Below are 24,608 nucleotides of genomic sequence, written 5' to 3' on the forward strand. Positions count from 1 at the left end.
AGAGCTTGGCCCTTTGAGTGCTTCTTAAAGTTCCAGTTCTTCTTGATTCAGTGGGACCCCCAATTCCTCCCCCTCCTTATGCACACCAGTGAAGGCAACTGGGCCTCTTAGGGAGAAGCAGCAGACTCGCGCACAGGGCAGGAAAAGGGAACATCTCATCACTCCAGTGGATGAGTATCTTGCCCCCCACGCAGTGGCACCACTGGCTGTCAAGGCTAATTCCATCTGAGTTCAGGACAGCAGGCAAGAGCACGCCGCTCTCAAGAGTCTGTGGAGGACCTCAGGCACCCCAAGGCCACATCCCCCTAACATCACATGACAGAGAGCTTCCACTGTGCTAAACAACAGGACTGCCTTGCCCTGGCGGACAAAAAAGGCCCCCGCTTAAGCACATTCCTGCATCCTCTCCGACACCCACATCTGCTTTCAAACTCGTGCCTTTCTCTGGAGATGGTTTAGATGTGGATCCTAACCCTGGAGCTTGGGAATGCTTGCCCTTCTTCAAGGATCAAATGTTTATTGGGGTTTAGCTTTGTTTTCTCAAAAAGCATCACATTGTGCCCCTTGAGGAACATGCTTATGTAAGAGGTCTTGAAGCGTGGAGCTGTAATTTTCTAAACCCTCCTGCGATCTTACAAAAACAAGATTGCCAAAGTGGATTGCTTGGGAAAAGACATCATTATATCCCTCCTTGGCGCTGCAGACCTGCTCGTGGGTCTGCTGGTGGGCTTGCCACCCAGCGTTCATCTCCCAGTCTCCCCTGCGCGGCTGCCTTCACCAGTGGTGGGCCAGCCACCTCCCCCAGCCCACACTCAGGAGGGGTCAGACCCGCAAAGACACACCAGGGGCTTCCACAGATGGCTGCTTCTTACTTTTTTTCCTAGTAGATAGTGGTGGGGAGAGAAGAGAACTGCTTTGACTCTTTCTCTAAAAGAAAATTAGTTTGATAGTATATTTTGAATATAGATGTACTTATAGTCAGATTGGGAATTGACTTGAATGTTGATTCATATGTTCGTGTTGTTACTGTGGTCTTTTTATCATAACTTTTTCCTTTCTTCCTACGTTTCTTTTTTTTTAAAAAAAAAAAAGATGGCCTTCAAAAATGTGTGTTCTCAATGTTGTATGGATCTACTTAACATGAGTTTGGTGGTTGTCTCTCTTTCAAGACTCTTCAACCCACAAGGAAGCAGGTTAAATGTTGCTCTGAGATTCATTTGCCAGCGAGCTGCTGTCTGACCTTTTAACCTTATATTTCTGTCAGCTGTTGCATTTACTATAGCAATGTGTGTGCGTATATAAAGAAATCTGTTTGTAAAGTAAAATTATATATAACATATGTAATACATATGTTATATATATATAATATATATGTGGATGTATGACTTATTTTTCCTTATCCACAGAATTCAACTACCATGTATATATAAATAAACTTATTTTATTAGCCAGAGGATTAAGTTGCTAATACATTTTGCATTCTTTTCATTTTAAAATAACTTTTAAGTCTTCCTTAAGGACCGACACTGCTTAATGTTCATCTATATTTTTTAATCTATTTTAACAATAAGTTGGGTTTTGTGAGAGTAATGAGCTAACAAGATTAGCAATTTGTCATTTGATTATACAAATCCTTTAAAACATGTTTGTGATTTCTCCAAAAAAGAGTCATCTCTCTTTAGGTCTTTGGAAACATTGGTGTCATGTAAGGTACATCCCTTCTCTCTCCTCTTCCTCCCCCGGGAATGGGGGTTTTGCTGTACATATCTTTGGGTCAGAGAAAGCTGTAGATAACCTGGCCACTGAGAATTATCATTCTGTAGAGAATAACAGTTCGTAAACATGACCCCTGTGCAAAACACTTAATCAGTATCTTGAACCCTTCATTTAGCCTCGGATGATACACCCTGGAATTCCTACAGCTCCTCGAGATCCAGTGTTTAGGAGGATGTTATTATAACAGTCTGCTGGGTGCCATGGGCCCTACAGGGTGTACCAAAGGAGGACGTCTAAATAAATAAGGGACACTGCCAGCTTTTACTTGATCGAGTTGGTTCCTTAATCTGTTAATCATATAACCAGCATTGATATACTTTATAAAGTATCATTCTGTGTCATCTCAAACAGACAAAGTAGAAGGGGAAAAAAAGGTTGTGGTGTCTTTTTTTTTTAAAGATTTTATTTATTTATTTGACAGAGAGAGACACAGCGAGAGAGAGAGCACAAGCAGGGGGAGTGGGAGAGGGAGAAGCAGGCTTCCCATGGAGCAGGGAGCCCGTTGCTGGGGCTCGAACCCAGGACTCTGGGACCATGACCCAAGCTGAAGGCAGATGCTTAACCGACTGAGCCACCCAGGCAACCCCAAAAAGTTGTGGTGTCTTAATCAGCAAGGAAGAACACATAGAATATTACAGGAGGTAATCGTAGTTTTGAACTCTGCTTGTATAACTTTGAATAGTACCCTAGTTCTCTAGGTGTTGGGAGACAGAGGGGGTCCTAGATAAGTCACTGGACTAGGAGTCAGAAGAGGCCTTCTCATCCCAGCTCTGCTACTTTCTGGACAGGGGACCTTGGATGAGTCATTGGAGCTTTCAGGGTCCTCATCACATAAGGAGTTAATAACCCATCATTTGACATGTGATGATATTTCTGAAGTTGTGCAGTGCACAGCCCAAGTAGTAGTACATGTCAACCTTCTATCTACTTCCTCAGGTTGAATGAGAATTCAATGAAATAAAGTATGGAAACCATATACAACACTAGGATGGATTCAGTACATACTAGAAGTTGACTCCCTTCCCCTTCTTTCACCTGAGGTATGTTCCCATGTTGCAGGATTTGGGATAAATATCCAGCTATTTGGTTTCTCTGATATAAAGCTTAAGTGCAGTGGGTTTTAGGTCCATTTTGTTATCTCAGAAGATCTTTTCTAGACTTGGAAAAGTATTTGAGATGTAACCATAACAACATGCCTTAGTAGATGCTGACAGTAGGAATTAAAACCCAAGGGGTGTCATTAAATCCTAACTTGAAGCACCCTTAAAGAGCTTACTGGAAAACCTTTTCTTTGTTCTTATTTATTAGTCTTCTGGCAAATGGAGAAACAGAAGTGTACAGAACAGCTACAGCATAATAGGGGCCCAACATGTGTGGGACCTGAATTTGCCCAGGTTCCCTTGTCTAGTGCTTTAGAGAAAGCTCAGGCCAGTGCATGGAAAGTAAGGTCCAGAGAAGTGGAGCAACATGGCCAAGGTCGAGCAGCTGATAACAGCAGTGTTCGAGGTAAGAAAAATGCCACAGAAGGACCTGAAGCTGCCAGGACCGAGCGCGGGTAAGGGAAGCAACAGGATTCATTTGTTTCTCTTGAGTTCATGGGGCTACCTCCCACCATGCGTGGTTCACACCCATTTCCACCGTCTGTCACCTGTGTGGACATGCATGCACATTCACACATTCATATACACAGCACACACAAGGATGTAGAAAGCTCTGAAATCGGCCCTGGAGCACCTGGATTCAGTTCTGGCTCAGCCACTCACTACACTTGTGATCTGAGGTCTCTGAGCCTCAGTTCATTCATCTGTGAAATGGGGCTGCTTAATGCTTCCTTTGCCCTCTCTTAGGTAGTGAACTACACAGACCCAGATGAGCCACCTCCACAGCCTGCACTGATCCAGCCTCCCCCACCACCAGTGGAAACATCTGGGAGGTCAGACACATGACCTTGCAGAGAATGCATGAGTGCCTTTCTGCACGCAGCCCTGGGCAGGGCCCATTTCTCTTTCAGCTCGGTGAATGGTGGAAGCTCATGGAAAACAGCAGACAAAGCAGCCCTGGGGATAGGGGAGCTTCCAGAGAGGCACACAACCGGGCCACACAGACACTGGGGTTGGAAACCAAAAGCCACTAGGCTCTGTAAACCCACTAGGCAGAGCAGAGGCAGAAGGGGAGATGAGCACAAGGCGGGTGGTGGTGGACATGCCCACCGGGGCCAGCTCCAGCATGCCCCTCCAGAGGCATAGGGCATCCTTCGGGGGAACATGGTCATCATCCTCCCTGGATAGCCCCTCAGCCTCCAGGACCAATGCCATGGGTGGTCTCATCCGAGCACCCAGAGTCTATGTAGGGGATGGCGCCCAGTGGGTACGCAAGTGGCCTGGGCACACGAGTGACACGCCGGGCCCTGGGCATCAGCAGTGTTTTCTTGCAGGGCCTGTGGAGCTCAGGTCTGACCACAGCACCAGCTCCAGGTCTGGAGAAGAACCTCAGTACCGTTGAAGACCTGGGGGGTTGCCTGGTGGAATACATGGCCAAGGTCCATGCCCTCGAGAATGTCAGCCAGGAGCTAGAGGCACAACTGCGGATGCACCTGGAGAGCAAGGCCACACGCTCGGAAAGATGGAGTGCCCTCAGGGCCTCCTGGGCCAGCAGCTGCCAGCAGGTGAGTACCTGGGCCATGCCCACGGGCTTTGCATAGGGCCAGGAGAGGATGCCGACATCTGCCCGACGGGTCATTATCAGAGAGCAAGAATGCTGAGGCAAGGGCAGGGGAGTGAATGGTCTGAGACCAAAGAAACTGACTATAACCTCTCATCCTTTCGTGCTAAAAAATACTAATAACAATGAAAACAATAATGACAGCTACCATTTATTGCCGTAGACTAGGGGCCAGGCCCACAATAATCCCTGTACACGCCCTATCTCCTATGTTCAAAGCAATGCTATGCAGGTGCTCATTCACTGATTACATTTTTCAGATGAGAAAAACGGAGGCACAAAGGAATTATGTAATTTGCCCAAGATCATGTGGCCTGCAGGGAAGCTGAGCTTTCAGCCTGAATTTTTCCAGTTCCAAGGCTTGCATTTGTCCCTTTACCCTGGGCTGGCTCTGTAACCTTTGTGTTAAGAAAAGATTTTTACAGCCATCATCAAATGGAACACCATCAAATGGCTGTGGCACCAAAACCAAGGATAAATGGAGGTGTGTTCCTATATCCATCTGCTGCAGTACTGTCCAATTGAAATATGAGCCACGTGGTAATTGACAAGTTTCTATTACCCACAGTAAAAAAGTAGAAAGAATCAGGTGAAGTTCATATTAGCATATCTTATTTAACTCAGTATATTTTAAATGTTATTTCAACAGATAATCAATATTTAAAATATTAGTGAAGTAGTTTACACTGAAATAGAACTTTCTGCAATGATTGAAATGTCCTATCCACACTGTCCTGTCTGGTAGCCACCAGCCACATATGACTATCGAGCACGTGAAACGTGGCTAGTAAGACTGAGGATTTGAATTTTTATTGTATTGTATTGTATTGTATTGTATTGTATTGTATTGTATTGTATTGTATTGTATTGTATTTCGTTAGCCACATGTGGCCAGGGTTGTCTTATTGGACAGGGCAGGACACAGAGGTTTCATCTTTCTCCCTTGCTTGGTCAGGATGTGCTCTCCAGGGTGATTCCTGCAGAGCGCTGAGCTCATGTGTCATGTCTGGCCTGTAGCTTCTACCACCGCGACTCTAGCCAGCATCACACATCTCATCAGGTCTCTGCGGGTGGCTGGCTTCTCTTCTCCCTTCCCTCCCCCACCTCCACCCGACAAATGCTGGCCTTGGGATCCCTCGGAGCCACATCAGCCTCCAACTCCGCCAGGAACTGCCAGCTTGGACCTCTTGCACCCTAGGGCCCAACATGCACTCCCCAAGCAGAGGTCACAAACTTCCATTTGTGTGTGGCTGGGCGTTGCAGTGCAGGCACACTCAGAGGTTCCCCATTTCCCCTACTGCCTCCCATTTCATCCTAGAGTGTTTTCTCCTTCACCGTCAGTCAGTGCCCAGCCGTCAGCTCAGGACATGTGATGTACAACAGTGTCTTCTTGGCTTTCCTCTGGAGCTGTTGTTCTGCTTACATCCATCTGGGCTGGGAGGGAGAGCCATTTTAGAGCAGCCTGGGGCTTAAAGCTGCCAAATCTAAGACGGCCATCCCTCCTGGACTCTCCCCAGCAGTCCTGATTCCAAATATTTGTGTCCTAGAAACCAGAAGACCATCCCTAGGTATTTCAATATTTCAGCATCTGCAGGACAATTTCTTGCATTCAAATGCCACACAGACTTTTCACAAGAAGTCAGGCATCCCAATTTCTAGTCAAAAGTATAGACAGAAAACTTAGTCCATATTCAACAGATACTGATGTGATCTGGCTCTAGCTAGTTCCAGGGGATTGGCCAACTTCTCTAAGCCTCAGTGTCCTTATCTGTAAAATGAGTATAATGCCACAGATACTCTAGCAAATCTGTGGATATCTAAGTGGCATGGTTCCTGCTTGCCGGGAGACTACAGATTCCAAAACTGCACGACGGCAACAGCACGGCCCCGCTGCTGTCAGAGCCAAGGCTGGGCAGCAGGACATTCAGGCCTGCCGCTGATGGCCAGAATCCCAGACGAGCGTCTTTTCCTCTTCACTGACCCTGAGTGAGATCCTTCACATGAACACAGACTTCTCTTCTGCTTTTGTTTAAAAACAGGGACTTGAAGATACAGTTAGACTGACCTGTAAAATGTATTTCTGTATCACACAGCCTCGCCTTCCAGCCATATTAAGCTCTGTTCCACCAAAAAGAACCAAAGAAAATTCTACAGATTTGAGAAATGCACATTAATTTTCCTTTGCTGTAGTGACAAAACTGACCCACCCTATCCACCCCTCCCAGCTTCACCATAAAACTTTAAGTGATGCCTGTTCTCCTTCCAGGTGTTCTCCACCCAGTCAGCAGCATGATCTTTTGGACATGGGGGATCTGACTACGTGATGTCCCTGCCCAATACCTTTCTGGGCTCCTCATTGCTGACAGGACACAGCCCGTGACTCTGGGCTTAGTCTACAAGGCTTAGAAAGACTTTCTTCACTCATGGCATTGCATATACTTAAAACTGTGTACACGATTGATAGTCCTCAATGAGCAGGATCCCGCTTCAAATCCTGGTTCTGCCACTTACTTGGACCAGCCAGCCCTCTGCTCCTTTCCCCATCTATAAAATGGATGAGCACCTCCCAGGGTCATTGTGAGCATGAAATGAAATAAGATGTGAAAAAGGAGCATTAGGGAAGGGCGCCTGGATGGTTCAGTTGGTTAAGCATCTGACTCTTGATCTTGGCTCAGGTCATGATCTCAGGGTTATAAGATCAAGCCCCACATTGGGCTCCATGCTGGGCATGGAACCTGTCTAAGATTCTCTCTCTCCCTCTCCCTTTACCCCCACCCCTGCTCACACATGCTCGCTCGCTCTCTAAAAAAAGAGGGGGCATAGGAAATGTGAAGTACTGTGCACATGCAGCAGGCCATCCTGGTCAGAGTGCCAGTCTTCTAGGAGCAAGGTCTCTGGCCAAGGGACTTGCCTCTGGAGGCCACAGCCCCCCTTCAGGGCCTTGGCTGGACCCTTTCTTCCTCTCTCCACCCCTAACAGAATCCTCTTCACCCAACAGCCACAAGATGACAGCTCCCTCCCAAGCCCCATCTGCCTCCAAACGACAGGCCCAACTTCTGGCTACTCAGAAACAAAGCCTTTCCCACTGGGGAACGGGGGCCCCAATGCCTTCCAGGGTGCCTTGTCCTGGAGCCCTAGACCCACCAACCAGCCCAGTCCCCATAGAACTGAGGAGGGGCACCCCCACCGGGACCTCTAACCTAGACTTGAAGAACAGACTACCAGCAATTCATTTATTTCAGAAAGTGCTGGCTTCCCCTCAGACAGGTTTCAGAGGCAGCCATGCCATGCTAAGAGTTTCTGGGCTCCAGAAAGCCAAAGCTCTCAGCTGCCCAGTCCCACGACCCCAGGAACCCCAAGCCCCTCTTCACCTCCACCCACCCACCCCCACCTCTAGCAAGGGCCTGGTCACATACCCAGGGAGGGTCAGGTTTGCTTCTTAGGGCAGTGCATGGATCCAGGGCTGGAAGCACCACAGTGCACTTGTCAGGCGACTAGAACAGAAGGGCAAGCCTTTTGTCCACCCTTGATCCAAGTACCTCCAGAGTGACACTGGGGTTCAGTACTCTTAGGATTACCTATCCACCATGGGTTGGAGTGGCCAGTCTGTGGGAAAGGGAGATGCCTGGCTTCACTCTTCGCCTCCCCCGAACTCACCAGGACAAGGCACATCAGTGCTGTCACTGGCAGGAAGGGTCACCCAACAGTTGGTGGGCCACACAGTGCCCCAAATGGTGGGGCAGGGCCCCTGGGGGGGGCCTAGGAGAGTTTGCATTTGCCCCCTTGAGTATCCTTGTGTCTGAGGATGTGCAAGATTAAATAGCAAAAGTTACCATGACAAATCAAGAAAAAAACCATAAAGCTTCATATTCTACCACATACATTTATTTATGTATGTATGTATGTATTTATTTATATTTTACCACCTTTTGAAGCACCTTTCCCCCTGTCTTTTGAACAAGGAGCTCCACATTTTCATTTTGCATCGGGACCCACAAATCATGTAACCAATCCTGGCTAGGGGTAGTGTATGTGAAGTTCCTTTTCACTTCCAAACCTCTCTCTCCTCACTCCTCTGTTGTGTTAGAAACTCTCAGACACTTCGGCTAAGCAGTAAAAACAGACAGGAAAACTCCAAGGTGATGGCCATGGAAGCCAAGGAGGGCATAGTCCCTGCCCTTTGCTTGGATAGAAAGTGGTTCTTTCCTTCTCCTGCTTTGCCAGATGCTCCTGCCCTTTCTTGCCAAGTGAATGGTGCTCATAGTAAGCTCCAGCGGCAACATCAGGCCCTTTCATCTTCAAATACGCCAAACTGCAAGCTTGGAATTAGGCAGCCTCCTCGCCTTGGAGCTGCAGATAAAGGGAGAATGGGGACAGAGGAGGGAGGTGGAGTCTCAACGCACAAGGAGAAGGAGTAAGCCAAGGCCAAGGCCAGAGAGATGCTGCCTAGGAGAGAAAGGGGAACCTGGAGGCTTCGGTTCCACTGCAATTACTGGTCTCCATGGGAGAAAACAGCAGCTTACATCGCAGACAGCAGTTTGTTAGCTGGAGGAAAGGGAAATCAAAATTATTGAAAGGCAAGAGAATTAGAATTTAAAATGGACCTGATTTGAATATCTTTCCTGCTGTTCACAGTTCCTCTTTCTGTCCCTTGCAGAGAGAGAGCTCAGACTCTGGGGATCAGCCTATTTGGGGAAACTACTGGAAACTCAGGCAATCCAGGTGAGGGTCAGCTCTCTCCCCATAGAACCTGTAGTACTAGCAGCTTTCTAGAAAGAAAGAAAGAAAGAAAGAAAGAAAGAAAGAAAGAAAGAAAGAAAGAAAGAAAGAAAGAAAGAAAGAGAGAGAGAGAGAGAGAGAGAGGGAGGGAGGGAGGGAGGGAGGGAGGGAGAGAGAGAGAGAGAGAGAGAGGGAGAGAAAGAAGAAAGAAAGAAAGAAAGAAAGAAGAAGAAAGAAAGAAAGAAAGAAAGAAAGAAAGAAGAAAGAAAGAAAGAGAAAGAAAGAAAGAAAGAAAGAAAGAAAGAAAAGAAAGAAAGAAAGAAAGAAAAAAAGAAAGAAAGAAAGAAAGAAAGAAAGGAAAGAAAGAAAGAAAGAAAGAAAGAAAGAAGAAAGAAAAAGAAAGAAAGAAAGAAAGAAAGAAAGAGAAAGAAAGAAAGAAAGAAAGAAAGAGAAGAGAGAAAGAAAAAGAAAGAAAGAAAGGGAAAGAAAGAGAGAAAGAAAAAGAAAAGAAAGAGAGAAAGAAAGAAAGAAAAGAAAGAGAGAGAGAGAGAGAAAGAAAGAAAGAAAACAAGAACTAACGGTCCCCCCCCTCCAGCCCAAGCCCCCCACCAACCCTGAATAAGAAGAAGGCAACAGAACTATTGTTCTTGATTCACAACCTGGTGTCCCTGAAAGGGGGAGAGAGAAAGAACCATGAACTATTTATCTGCAACAGCCTGAATACATTTACCCAGGATAAACCACCCCATCTATTTCTTTTTTTTTTTTAAGATTTTATTTATTTATTTGAGAGAGAGTTAGGGAGAGAGAAAGCACGAGTGGGGGCAGAGGGAGAGGGAGAAACAGGCTCCCTGCTAAGCTGGGAGCCCAATGCGGGGTTCGATCCCAGGACCCTGGGCTGAAGGCAAATGCTTAAGGAACTGAGCCACCCAGGTGCCCCATCCCCATCTATTTCTTAATACTGTACCTGCACTTTGTTTGGTCAGAGCAGGTCAGTAAGGTAGTTACTTTATTAGCCAAGTTATAAGGGACAGTAAAGTATCATTACAAATGTAACTATACAGAGAAAAAAAAATGTATTCGGGAGAATTTCTCTCGGGGAGAGTGGAATATGAGATTGGAAGAAATCTTTTGATGGAGCAGGGAAGAGAAGGAGGCATGAGGCTGCTCCCAAGGGTCTTGGTGGAGTAATACAGGTGGTCACCAAATTGCTTTCTAAGAAGGGTAGTTTCTGATTTCCTGGGTGGGGGGGAGGGGGGTCTTGCTTTGCTAAGTAGACTATATCCGTGCAGAAACATGGTAGAATATATCTGCCACAGAAGACAGGGGAGAGAGTAAGTGCTCTTACTGGGGGACACTCTTCAGTCTCTTAAGATATCTTAAAATATGAGGGCCATGTTGAAGAGTAGAGGACAGGGGAGTCCTAGTAATGAAAAATAGGGAATGTGCTACGAAGACTGAGGATTCTGAAGCCAGAGAGTCTGTAGGTCACACTCGGGCCCAGCAAGGTCTTTGCTGATCTTGCTACATCTTGATTTCTTACCTGGATAATAAGGATGTTTGGAGACTTTCTTGACATGATGAAATAGCTAAGAAAGAAATACTAGAGGACTTCCTGTAGAAATTAAGAACAAAATAAGAATGCCCTCTATCTCTACTGTGATGTAACATTGGTCAGAGGCAGGCGGCATCTGGGTGGCTCAGTCGGTTAAGTGTCAGCCTTCCACTCAGGTCATGACCGCATCGGGCTCCCTGCTCAGCGGGAAGCCTGCTTCTCCCTCTCCTTCTGCCTGCCGCTCTGCCTACTTGTGCTCTCTCGCCATCTTTCTGTCAAATAAATAAATTGTTTAAAAAATCTTTAAAAAAATTAAAAAAAAGCATTGGTCAGAGGCAGTCATTAATGCCAGACAAAGAGAGCAATTGGAGGTATAAAGATCAGAGAGGAAAAGGGAAAATGTTTGGAAAGCCCAAAAGGATCCATGTGAAAACTGCAACAGACAATAAGATAATTTAGTAAAGTAGCAGGTTATAAAATAACATTAAAGACCTATGCTAAATAGATATATATATATATATATACACACATACACATATATACATATATTAATTTAATATATAAATGGCTACCATCTCATTTATGATAGCAAAAAATAAAATACCTCTAAATAAACTTAACAAGAAATGTCCAAATGTATATGAAACAATAATAAAATTCTTTTGAAAGGACAAATGTAAAGAAATACCATGTGCTTGAATATAGACTCAAGAAAAATGTCAGTTCTCCCTAATTTATAAATTTAATGCAATCCTAATTTTTAAAATATCATAGGGGTTTTTTTTAGAACTAGAAGGGTTTATTATAAATTTTCATTTGTAAAAACAAAAAGGCAAGAATAGCTGAAAAGAAGAACTGAAAGAGGAGAGCAAGGAGGGAAGGGGCAGCTCACCCAGACATTGCAACATACTAGAGAGTCTCACTCAGAAAGCAGTTTCATGTTGGCACATAAAAGATGGAAAGACCAAGGGAACAAAATATAAAATTCAAAAATAAGCCCTGCTCCATACAGAAACTTGGTATTGATAAATGCAGCATTTGAAATCAATGGTGGAAAGGACGGACTTTTTAATAAATGGTATTCAGATAACTGGATAGTCATAAGGAAAATAAAACTGGATCCGTCCTTCTTCACTGTACCCTAAATCAATTCCAAATGTATCCTAGTGTGAAAAAGGAAACCATACAAGTAGAATGCATGACTGAATTCCTTTATAATCTGGGTGTGAAAGAAGTTTTCTTTGATATAATTCAAAATCTAAAAGCAATAAAGGAAATATCAATAAATTTGATTACCAAAAATTTTTAAATTTTGTGTCACAAGATAACACCATAAGCAAAACTAACAGATAAATGACAAACTAGACAGAAGTATTTGCAACTCTGAATGCAAAAGGTTAATGTCCCCACTCTATAAACAGCATTTAGAATTTGCAGTTTTAAAATAAAAGCTGACAACGTGCTTACTGTTAGGTAGGCTGGAGATATAAACGAGGAATTGACATAAATAAAATATTTAAAAAAATAAAAAATAAAAATAAATGAAAGTGGCTCTTACCTCCATAAAAAGATATGCAACTTCATTCATATGAAGAGAAATATGAACAAAACAAAACAAAAACCTACCTGAGATACCATTTTCACTTATCAGATTGGCAAAACTCCTAAAGTGCATCAATCTGTTTTGTTGGTGAAGTGCTAGGGAAACAGCCAATACCACAGTGTTGATGGGGAAAAACATGTTACAGTGTCTACAGAGAAGAACTTGGCAATATCTAGACAAACTGTATATGCATTTATGTACATTAATTTAATCCAGCAATCCCACCTCTAGGAATCTCTCCTGCTGACACACTGGCAAAAATGCAAACGAGAAGTATGCGCAAGGCTATTCATTTCAATCATATCCATAATGCCAAAAGACTGGAAAAAAACCAAATACCTAGCAGTAGGGGCTAGCTGAATAAGCAATGCTACATCCACAAAAGGAAAGAGGAAGAGCTCTGTAAGTATTATGGAGTGATGATCTCCAGGATATAGTGTTGAGCTGAAAAGCAACGTAGAGAGAGTGTGTATTTCATCCTACCATTTATCTGAGAAAGAGGAAGGTATATGAATATTTGCATACATATTCACTTGTAACTGGAAAAACCAACCACAAATGTTTTTAAATGATCACTTACAGGAGAAGGGAGGGAATAGTGTAGAGGGGAAAGGAATAGATACTAGAATTCTTTCAATTTATCTTATTACGTGGAGATGACTTTGGAACCATGGAAGTATTTTACAGAATTTTAAAAGTGACTTTTAAACCACAGTCATTTGTACATCTCTAGTGGGATGCAAAAGGGTACTGAAAAAAGAATCTTAAGTCATTTTCAGTAATCATATTGTTGGTGGCATTGTTCATATTATTCTAACACTGGTTGTGTGTGTGTGTGTGTGTGTGTGTGTGTGTGTGTGTGTGTACTGTGGGATAAAGCCAAAGAGTAATTATATTTGTGTCATTGAGAATCGAGACTTTTAGTTTTGGTAAAAGGAGATACACTTGTAAGGCAGATTAAATTTAGAGACAATTCTCTAGTCCTGAATTTGAATTGGAATTATCAGTATAAAATCATGGTGTATGTGATCCTAAAATAAATATATACCTATTTCCTAGCTCTAGCCAGTGAAAAGAACTAGAAACAATTGCCAACCCAGTGGCAATGAGCATTTTTAGCCTCAGATTTTGGTCACTAACTACAATCTTCATTAGAAGAACTGAGGCTCCTTAGTTAGAGAAATGGCTGAATCCAGGTTTGGGAGCAGGAAGTGTAAGAGATGAATCTGAAACATCTCATTATTCCAAAACCAAGGAAGCTATAAAGAACTTCTAGAGTCATGTCAAAAGACTTAGGAGCCTATTTGAATAAGCTCCCACTAATCAAAGATGGCTATGTATCAATAAAAATATTAACTGCTAAAAAAAAAAAAGAATATTAACTGCTAAGGATTGAAACACATCAAATATGTTAAATCAGTGAGTTCAGTATAATACAAAAAAAAAATCCCACTTATTAGTTGCCCTGGAGTCTGCTGGGGAGTCAATGAGTCAACTCATTATTTTGAAACTGGTAAATAATGAGAAGGAATTAGGAATTTTTCCTGCCTTTCCTATAAAAACTGAGGATCCATCATCATTTTTTTTAAAAAAAGAACTTAAGAGGAGAATTATCCTTTTATAGAAATATTACACCAAGAAACAAATAATGTAACTATTAACTATTTTATTTATTTATATTTATAACTAATATTAATCATTAAAATAGAATTCAAATATCACCACTTTGCAACCATAATAAAATAATGGATCTAGGCAATAGCAATCATCAAATGGCTACTAATATCAAAAAAGAGAGACCCGCAGACGTGTATACTTCCTGGTGGAGTACACAACATCACCTATGACATAGTCTTGACAGAAAAAGAAAAAGAAAACTGAATGTGATTGAGACTCAAAATAAAACTACTAATTTACAGAAAATACGGGAGTCAGATGAACATGTGACATGATGCCATAGGGATGGAATCAGCAAGACCCAGACTGTGAGGAGACTATAAAACTAAACACCCAATTGTTTCAACAAGCAGACATTGCAAGGGACAAATAGGGAGGTGAGGGGGAAGCCTATAAATTAAAAGAGATTAAATTGACATATCAACCCACTGAAATGGACATTATTTGAACCACTATTCAAGCAAACTAAAAGACAACTGAGGAAAGATAAACTAGGTATTTGAGGAATTGTTATTAAAGTTTAGATGTTATTTTTAGATTTTTGAAAGTTATTTTTTATTTTGTTAAAGATTTATTTATTTTTCACCAAAAGATTTATTTATTTATTTGAGAGGGAGACAGAGAGAGAGAGAGCGTGCATGCACACAAGCAGGGGGAGGGGCAGACGGAGAAGCAGATTCCCCACTGAGCAGGGAGCCAGACACAGACTTGATCCCAGGACCCTAAGATCATGACCTGAGCTGAAATCAAGAGTCTGACACCTAACCGACTGAGCCACCCAGGTGCCCCAAAATTTATTTTTTTAAAGCATCTTTAGAATTTAACAAGACATACTGAAATATTGGAAGAAGAAATAATGATTTCTGGGGTTTGTTCAAAATAATCCAAGGCAGAGTAGAAGTAAGTGAAACAAAACAAGCCATGCATTTGTAATCGTTGGAACTGGGTGATGGGTATATGGATGAAATAATGTTTGTAAATTGCTACATGCATAATCAATGCCCAATTAAGTTTGTAGAATTGAATAAATGAGAAGCTGCAGACATTAAGTGAGTAGTAACATAAATAACTCTGTTTACATACATGTATTCATGAGTTGTTCAACCCACCCATGCTGCAGGAGTTTAGAGAAGAGGCAGGATATTGATTGGTCCTCAGTGAGGGTACCCCAGGAGGTTGAGTCTAAATGTGGGACCCAAAGAACATGCCAGAAGATGGCCCTTCAGACCGGGGACCAGCATGGTAAAAGGTTGGGAGTCAGGATCCAGTCTGACCATCTGCAGAGCAGTCTATGCATGGGGCAGATTTCTCAACTGTCAAAGAGAAATTTTGCACTGAACACTTGTTAAAGTCGGCAAGACATATTTTATGCAGACTACTGCAGCAGGGGAGAGACATTTCAGTATAGAATGAGCTCAACTCCACTGAAACAAAAGACAGAAGGCTTTTTAAATGCTGGGTGTGCTAAAGGAAAAGTACAGAAGGAGTTTAAGGAAGGGGATGGTCTATGTGATTAGGCCATCTGTGTTTGCTAATTGGTGCTTATCCAGAGGAGAAACACACTTCTCATAGCTTTATGACAGGAGCAAATTAGAGGAAGACGCTCACCAAAGTCAGCATCCCACCCTCCCACAGGAGCTGGGAGATAGGGAGCTATCTCACCAGAAGTAAACATTTCACAGAGATTGTTCCCAGGTTCTTGAGGAAAGATTCTGGGTTGTAGGAGATTTACATCTCCTAGTGGCAGAGAAAGGATTTACAATTCTAAGTTTCCTAAAATAACTGCCAAGGAAAAGGGAGGTCAGGGGCCTCTCCTCAGGTTTTAGCTGGAATAGAACAGTAGATTCTTTTGGCAGCATTGACCTTTCTCAAGCAAGCATGTTAGGGGGGCTAGGTTCACGCTAGGGACCTGGTCTGGGGCCGACAGAAGCCATTCCAGAGTGTGGTCAGGTGCCTTAGTGTGCGGGGCTAGATGGCATCATTTATGCCTAGAATTTTCATTCTCACCACCAAGCACCAAGCACCTCCCGGTCTCTGTTCTGTCCCCCTCACCTCTTTATTCCGAGACTCAGCATGGAATGGGCATGCCACGGCCCGCAAAAGGCAACCAACAAATGGGCAGCCAAGGCTGAATACAGAACCAGACTTAAGATTTTCAATAGGAACCCTGAACTTACAGGCAGGGAGCTCCCTTAAAATCCCATGCCACATTGAAATACAAGCAACAACCTCAATGTCCAATACAACTAAATAACACAGCAGAATCCTCTGCAGCTGTAAAAAAAAAAAAAAGGAAGCTTGTTATATACTGAAGTGGGACGAGCATGCGCGCACGCACACACACACACACACACACACACACACACACACATATATTTGAGTAAAAAGGCAGGCTGCAAACCCCCATGTATGCTTTGCTACTATTTGGGTCTCTGTAATGTGGGGGAGCAGACTGTCTGGAAACATATAGAAGGGTTGGTAGCAAAGTATGCTTCCAGTGAGGACTGGAGACAAGAGTAGGAGCAGGTGTACTTTGTGCTATGTGTACTTTTTGTAGTGTTGGGATGTTTTCCCTAGGTTTTAAAAAATGAAGTAATAAATAAAACTCCTGCCAGCGACCTGGGCGGGAATGGAGGTGTTCCAACCAGGCCCAGGGCAGGTGAAGCCCTCACAGCCTCACAGAAGCTACTGACATGTCCCAGGGGGAGAGGAGAAGACTCATCTGCACACTCTCCTCTCAAAGCAAAAACCCAACAAATTAAATTAGCACATATAGGAGCAATAGGAAAGCCCTCATAGTGGGCTACACTCTCCAGAAGAACTAAATTAAAATTTAATCCAGGGAGCGAGCACAAATGCCAAGGACAAACGTGGTGGCTCTTTACAGGGAATTATCGAAAGAATGGGTGAACCACGCAGAATGTCATGCAGGGTCCCCAGTGTTCCTCCAGAGGGTTTATGCAGATCCCCTGAAGTTGAGGACTCAATTTAGGGAAATAAAACCTAATTTATCATCGTCTGGCTGGGGACATGCACATAAAGACTCATTTATCAGGTTGTAAACCAGCTAATAGAGCTGACAGTCACAAATGCATTATTCAGCAGAAATGAGAAGTTACTTCAGCTGTTATCAGTGGGTAATGAAAAGCCGAGCACAGGGAGTGGAAAATTCCATCACAAAACCAACTTGCTATCAGAAAACAACTTGTAATTTTTATTTATATTTTTCAAGGGCCAATGAATAACCATCTAAATGTGTCAGAGGAAACACCACAGAATGGAGAGAGAAATGAAGTTAGAAAGTCTCCTTCAGGAGACTCAGGGCAAAGTTGGACAAGAGGCAAAGAACCGTGCCTGAATTCTGAGTGCCCACACCTGCCAGCCCTCACCAGCACCCTGACCCTCCCTGCACTCCCCCTCGCTCCATGCACCCCTTCACAGCCCCTCCTCCTGGCCCTGCTGCCCAGAGCACTTCCAGGCATCAACCCCAGCCTGCAATTGGGCCACACCTTCTTCCTCTTCCTTCCCACTAGGCAGGTAAGAGTCCCTTCCTCAGGCCCGCTCCCAGCCAACTCTGAGGAGGAAGCTGATCTCACACCTGGATTTATTATTCGTTGCTTGCCAAGGAAACCTGAGCCCCTTAACTTAGAGCCTCGGCGTATCTGCATAATGAAGGTGAAAACTCTCCTGCAGGGTTGTGAGGAGTAAATGAGACAAGGAGGTGAAGCCCTGGGGCATCTTGGGAGTTCACTGGCCCTGTCCCTAAGGAGCTTTGCTTTGGAAGTGAATTGCTTCTGGTGATATTTCAGACCACCTGCAGGTGATGGGGAGTGAGCCCAGGGACCCCCGGTGCAGAGTCTGCACCCCAAGGCCAGCCCGGCCAGGCACTAACCCCAAATTCCTGGGGTTTTGGCCCACATCCCAGCCACCCCCTGGAGCAGGCACAGGTACTTTGGGGGTTCTACAGATTTCCCCCCAAGGTCTCCTAACAAAACCGTGTACTGTGACAAGACTCATGATCATGACACGGTCCACACTCTCACTATGAATGGCAGGCCTCGGGCACCACACTCATTTTGCGTGACACAAGGACTAACAAGAACGTTCATTCACCATGTCCTTGATTTCCTCGACAATGTCTGTGTCACCCAGGATGATGGGATTATGCCCACTGAATTAGTGTGCAGGCTGGTTCTGACGACAGATGTTATTCCCTCAGGGTCTGGAGGCTGGCAGTCTGAGATGGAGGTGTCAGCAGGGTTGTGGGTTTTTTCTGAGGCCTCTCTCCATGGTTTGTCGACGGCCATTTTCTCCCTGTGTCTTCACGGGGTCTTCCCTCTGTACATCTGTGCCCAAATTTCCTCTTCTCACAACCGGTGGAACTGGCTTGGGGCCCTACCCTCAGAGCATCATTTTAATGTAATCACCTCTTTAAAGGCTCTATCTGCAACCACGTTCGGAGGTCCTGGGAGTTGGGACTCCAACATATGAATCTGAGGGGGACACAATTCAGCCCATAACCCCCATTTTATAGACAAAGAAACTGAGGCCTACAGAGATTAAGTTCCCCCTTTGAATTAGTGTCCCCGCCAGGACCCACTCAATGTTCTTTCCACCCCCAAAGTATTATGAAAAGCCTCCTGTGGTCCTCATTTATAAGACCAAGGTCAGTCCTGCCTCAGACCCCAGGGCCTAAAAGGGTATATACTTTGAGTGCCCACTGTTTGATAAGACAGTCATAGTCAACAAGAGCTGCTGTCTGTGAGGGGTTTAAACACCAAGATGTGCTTCCTTTTCCTCCTCTTCTCTCTCTTTTAATTTGGAAAAAAAACTGTCAGAAACCATGATTGATCCTTAGCCAAGCACACTTTAACTGGAACGAACTGCTGTAGCTAGGATGCATGAGGCTGGGTGGCTTCCAGCTTGTCAGGCAGCTCAGGACTAGGACTTGAAAGTTTAATAGCTTTGCTGCCAGGAAATAGTGCAGCACCCCCCTCCCCTGCCCCAGGGATTTCTACTTTTCTTTTTCAGTGATTTCAATGCTCAGAAAAATGTGCTGAGCAGTCAGCCCTTGAGGCAGAACGTCTGTATCTGAGCAGAGTTCAGGAGCTCCCCAAGGTGCACCACTCCAGCATGGGTGGGAGGACGCCTCCTCTCCAAACTCCTGCCAGCATCAGGGCTTTCCACAGGATTGTGGGCTGGGTCCCTGTCCCCTGCAGTGATCCCCTCCAGGAACCTCCAGTTCCAAGTACTACTTGAAGAGCTGAGGGTTCAGCAAGAGCCACACCCAGTGGGAGGGGCCCTCAGTGCCAACCCCCAGGGTTCCTGGTCTGGGGGTGAGGCATGCACCTGCTAAAGCCAGACAGGCCACTGAGAACACATCTCTCGGTGGATAAAGTCAAGTTTATTAGCTTGCTGCAGCAGGGGAGAACCTGGGACATCTCAGGAAGAGAGAGTTGGAAGGACTTATTTTGAGGTCTGGGCTTATGCTGGGTGATCTGGGGAAAAGGTTCAGAGCAAGGATTTGCTCTGCATCTGATGCTGCCAGAAATTGGGGGCGGTATGATGAGTGGGTATCTTTCAGGTTTTATCCAGGAGATGGGAGGGAGTAAGCAGGTGCAGATCGGGCGTTAGTGAGCAGCAGGAAACCTCGCTCGTCACCTGTGCAGGCTGTAAGGGGCTGGGGGATGGCGAGTTTTGTGGCTGCAGAGCATCCTGGCCTCTCTCTTCCCCTATGATTACAGCAGGTCTCGTCTCTGTCTCTTTCCACCGGGATCACAGAGTGACCCTGTCTGGTTACTGGTGAGACTGTGTGCTTGTTCAGAGCAGGTGAGAGTACTAGGGCCTAGCTGTTAGCTGCCAGGGCCATGGTTTTACCTCCTCCCCCCAAACTGGGCTTCCCCCCACATCCTCAGGTGGCTATAGGCTCCAGGCCTCTGGAGACAGAGCAGGAGTCAGGAGTCTCTTTCCCACACAGCTATAAGTAGGGACCCTCAAGGCCAGGAGCTAAGGCGTAGTTTCCTGACTGGAACATGACTCAGGGCCCACTCTGTGCCTCTGGGAACCACACGCCTGCCAGTCTTACCCTCCTTTGCCCCAGGAGTCTCTCTGGGCCGTCACGTGCACACAAAGTAAATGAGGTAGAACAGACTGACAGGTGAGTGCAGGGCCATGCCCCAGACAGAGCTGAGCCCAGGCCCAGCTTTACCCTCACCAGAAGTGAGGCCTGGGCCCAGTCACTAACCTCCAGAGTGAGTTTCCTTATGTCTGAGTTGCCAGAGAATGATCCCTATTCCACAGGACATTGTGAGGACTCTGGGAGATAATAGAGGTCAGTAGAACGCAAGCTTCAGGAAGGTAGGAATGAGCACCTCTCACTCCCTGATCTTTCTCTGGTGCCCAGGGTAGTGCCTGGCACACAACAGATACACAGGAAATACTGGCTACATCAACAAATGGAAGGACCCAGCAAAGTAATCAGTTAAACGGTAGCTATATTAGTTCGCTGGGGCTACCAGAACAAAGCACCACAAACTGGGTGGGTTAAACCGCAGAACTGTATTCTCTTCTGTTCTGGAAGCTAGAAGTTGGAAATATAGGTATCAGCAGGGTTGGTTCCTGCTGGCGCTGTAAGGAAGGTTCTGTTTCGAACGTCTCTCCTACCTTCCGGTGGTGGCTGGCATCCTTGGCATTCCCTGGCTTGTAGATGCATCGCTCCCCTCTCTGTCTTCCCTTTCCCCATGTGTCTGTGTCCAAATGTCCTTCTTATATGGACACCAGTCACACTGACCTGGGGCCCACCCTAATGACTTCCTCTTGACCTGATGACATCTGCAAAGATCTTACTTCCAAATAAGGTCACATTCACAGGCACTGGGGATTAGGACTTCAACCTGTCTTTGGAGTGGTACCCAATTCAACCCATAAGAGTAACTATTGGGGTTTTCTTTTTTTTCACTTTATAGTCCTGATTTCCAACATTTTATCCTATTTCCTCAAACGTCATTTTAAAAGTTCCAGAATGACCAATATCTCTGTACCTACTCCATTTTACCCTCACTTCCTTTTGCACTTGGCATCAGATCCCAAATCCTATTGAACCACATGGAGCTTGAGGTTCAGAAAAGAAAGCCATGGTACAGAAAGACTGAGAGAGTACTATCCATTCAGTAGAAAGAGAGTAAACATCACTAAGTTGCTATGTGATCTTGGATAAGTTACCCCACCTCTCTGAACGTCAGGTTCCTCAACTGTTAAATGAAGAGATTGGGTCAAACTGACGTGTCCCTGCAGAAACAGGGAACAAGCCAGATTCTCTTCCCTAACTCTGGTGAGCAGGTGGTCACGTTACCCCCGCTTCAGGGACATGAAGACACCAAGTACATCCGACCCCTCTGTCTGTCTTCACTTCTGATTGCTAGCTAGCTGCGTGCCCTGCAGCAATCCCTTTTGCTCTGAGGCTCTTCATCTGTAAAATGAGAGGGTGGAATTCTCTGATCTCCCAAGCCTCCAGCCGTACACCTATCTGTCAGGGCTCATCATTATCTCTGAGCAGTGCAAAGCCTAAAGAGAAGCAGCGGCCCTCCACAGAGCCCAGTTCCCTAAGCCGTTGTGGCTCAGCTGACTGGCTGGGGCCAAGAGCGGGCAGTACATATTGGCCACCTACTTCACTTCCAAGGGTCAGGTGGTGGCCTATGCCCCACCACTGGCGAAGCAACAGTTTTATTAGCATCCCCCCACCCTCCAGGGCTCTCCAACTGGCTCCTGGAGATGGGGAAGTCCCACACTGCTGTCTCTGACCCAGTTCTCTTGGCAAATGGCACCACCTTCTAGCTGCCCTGAGCACTATCTTGCATACCTAGTCACCCACGTTGCAAAAAGTCATTTGTGTTAAGTTTTGGATGCCTATCACTATCCCTTTGCTGCCAACGCCACCCTGACTGAAAGGCCAGCCACGCAATTCATGCTGCCCTGCAGTCTCTCTGTTTATGTCAGAATTTCCACGGTGGCTCCTGATTTTCTGAGGATTATAAATCAACCATAAAATTTCACCATGCCCTGAGACTTCGCATATATTAGCCAGCAAGTCTGTTCTTACTCTCTCCTGCTTCCATTTATGATGGAGAAACCACCCCTCCTTTTCTCTGTTAGTTGCATTTTCTGTGACTTTGGGCTTTAGGTCAGAGCTTGCGTTTGGAGTTAGGAGTCCTGTGTCTGCCACCTCCCCCCAGTCTCAACTCACCAAATGCTTCGCCCAGGTCCCTAATCTCTCCCACCTGCAGCTTCCTTATCTGCAAAAAGAGGGAGATAATTATACCTGCCACCATGGCCCCGACCCTTTTGAAATTTAAGGAGAATAATGTGAGGGGGAAAAGGCTTTGTCAGTGTCAGAGATTAGGCTGCAGATTCTCAGTCCGTGGGTGTAATTAGTGTCACATGTAAGTACAGAATCGTTAGTGATGTTGGCATGCGTTGGCCCTGCCTCCCTCCTTACCAGCAGTCTTGACAGGGTAATATTTGTCATGGTAGCTGCTGTGGGGCTGGCACAGAATTCAGTTTTATTATGTTCATTCATCAGGCATTGAAAGTAGGTCTACTGTGTACCGGGAACTATGGGAATTCAAATAGAACGCATCAAAATTCTCAGACGCCAGGACCTGAGGTCTAAGAGGGATGATGAGTCATTAAATCCACACATTGTTGAGTGCCTGCTAGTGCCAAGCACAGTGCTGGGCCTCTGATGGATGTCAACTGTACATAGAACCAAAGGACTCAAGAGACAGTTACAAAAGCAGCTTTGGTTTGGGTGGCTCAGTCAGTTAAGCACCTGACTCTTGGTTTCAGCTCAGATCATGATCCTCAGGGTCCTGGGATCGAGCCCTTAGTCGGGCTCCCTGCTCAGTGGGGAGTCTGCTTGTCTCCCTCTCTGCCCCTCCTCCCACTCACACTCTCCCTCTCTCTCAAATAAATAAATCTTAAAAAAAAAAAAAAAAAAGGAAAGAAACAGCTTTGGTTTGAGAAGAACCTCTTCCAAGGTCCCTTTGACCTGCTCATGGGGAGGTAAATACCGTCTCCTACCCCTGGTTGAAAACACAGATGGTCTCAGGACTTTTCTGATCACTTGTCAGTTAACTAAAAAGTCCATGTTCATTTTAAGTCACAAAACACAGTCTCAAGCCAGTAAATAGAAGGTCTAGTCAGTATATTATTCAACAGTCAACCCTCATTTCCCCCCTGCTCCCAGGACAGGCCCAGCACCCAGCTCTCTCTTGCAGTCCTCCTACCCTCACTTCCCACTGCTCTTTCAACCTGAGCAAAGTGCAAGCAGGGGGCAAGGAGAGGGAAAGACGACTGGAGAGTTCTTCCTTGAGACATGCTGTTGTGAGGTAGCTTTGCAGCCTCTGGGTCTGGCTAAAGTTTAAACCAGATTCTTTCTCTTGGGGACCCTTTTCTAGGTTCTTGTAAGACTCCTCTACCGGGCCCCCTGCTGCCCCCCCCCCCCCAAGGCCGCCCCTCACCTTTGCAGGCTGCCCTCTTGGGCAGGGGCCCTCTCAATGAGCCCAGGCCACCACACCTGTCGCAGGCTCCACCTCTGTGCCCGGGATGGGTGACCCTTAGGGGCCTGGTCGAGGAGTGCAGGGACCTCCCAGCCCAGTTACCATCGTGTTGTGACACATATATTTCTCCTAATCGTCTTGCAACCCTGGACAGCAAACTTTCTAGATAGGGAGACTTGTAGAGCATCGCAGTCCCCAAGTAACAAAGACAGGGTCTGAGGCCCTGTCTCTCCAATCACAGCCTGTGGTCTCCCCATGAGTCCTTGCTACTGGACTCTCAAGGGCAAAGGACCTGCCCCAGGGCCTGGGGTAAGCCACCACACCTCTCTGGGCCTCAGGTCTTCATCTTTCATGATCTCCAAGAGCCCTTTGCATTCTAAGACTGTGTTGTGAAATTGCTGAGTTGAGGTTTCCTGGAAGCAGATGGCAGAGAATTCTGCAGAGGCCTCACCACGCCCCGTGTGGGAGGCAGCCCACAGCTTAGCTCTTTACTTCTTGCTCTAATACCCTATGTCTCCCACGGACGTGTACCTTAAACAAGTGTGGGGAAGAGAGAAACGCCGTTTAAACAGTGCTGGCATTCTGCTCCCTCCATGCTAATCTCTAGTGGAGAGGGACACAGCTGACATTTACTGGGCACCTACTATGTGCACCTATTATGTGTTCTGAGGTTCTTGCATATCTTAAATCTACTCAACCTCACAACAACCCTATGAGGCCAATATTTTTTTTTTAAGATTTTTATTTATTTATTTGAGAGAGAGAGAGACAGTGAGAGAGGGAACACAAATGGGGGGAGTGGGAGAGGGAGAAGCAGGCTTCCTGCTGAGCAGGAAGCCCGATGCGGGGCTCGATCCCAGGACCCCGGGATCATGACCCAAGCTGAAGGCAGACGCTTAACGACTGAGCCACCCAGGCGCCCCAAGGCCAATACTTTTATGACTCCTTTTTTTTGAAGACGAGGAAACTGAGGTACAGAGCAGTTAAATAACGTTTCCCA

The 24,608-nt window shown here is 45.6% G+C and overlaps 1 protein-coding gene across 1 annotated transcript in view; it reads left to right on the forward strand.

Annotated features, from left to right (window-relative positions):
• Nucleotides 1-3,951: 3,951 nt before the first annotated feature.
• Nucleotides 3,952-24,608, forward strand: part of BFSP2 (beaded filament structural protein 2) — a 59,606-nt gene continuing 38,949 nt past the window's right edge. The window contains 2 exon segments of the mRNA XM_027586046.1: nt 3,952-4,125; nt 4,127-4,441. Of these exon segments, the coding sequence (XP_027441847.1) occupies nt 3,952-4,125; nt 4,127-4,441 (489 nt within the window).

The sequence above is a fragment of the Zalophus californianus genome, chromosome 1, assembly GCF_009762305.2.
Source record: "Zalophus californianus isolate mZalCal1 chromosome 1, mZalCal1.pri.v2, whole genome shotgun sequence".
Lineage (NCBI taxonomy): Eukaryota > Metazoa > Chordata > Mammalia > Carnivora > Otariidae > Zalophus > Zalophus californianus.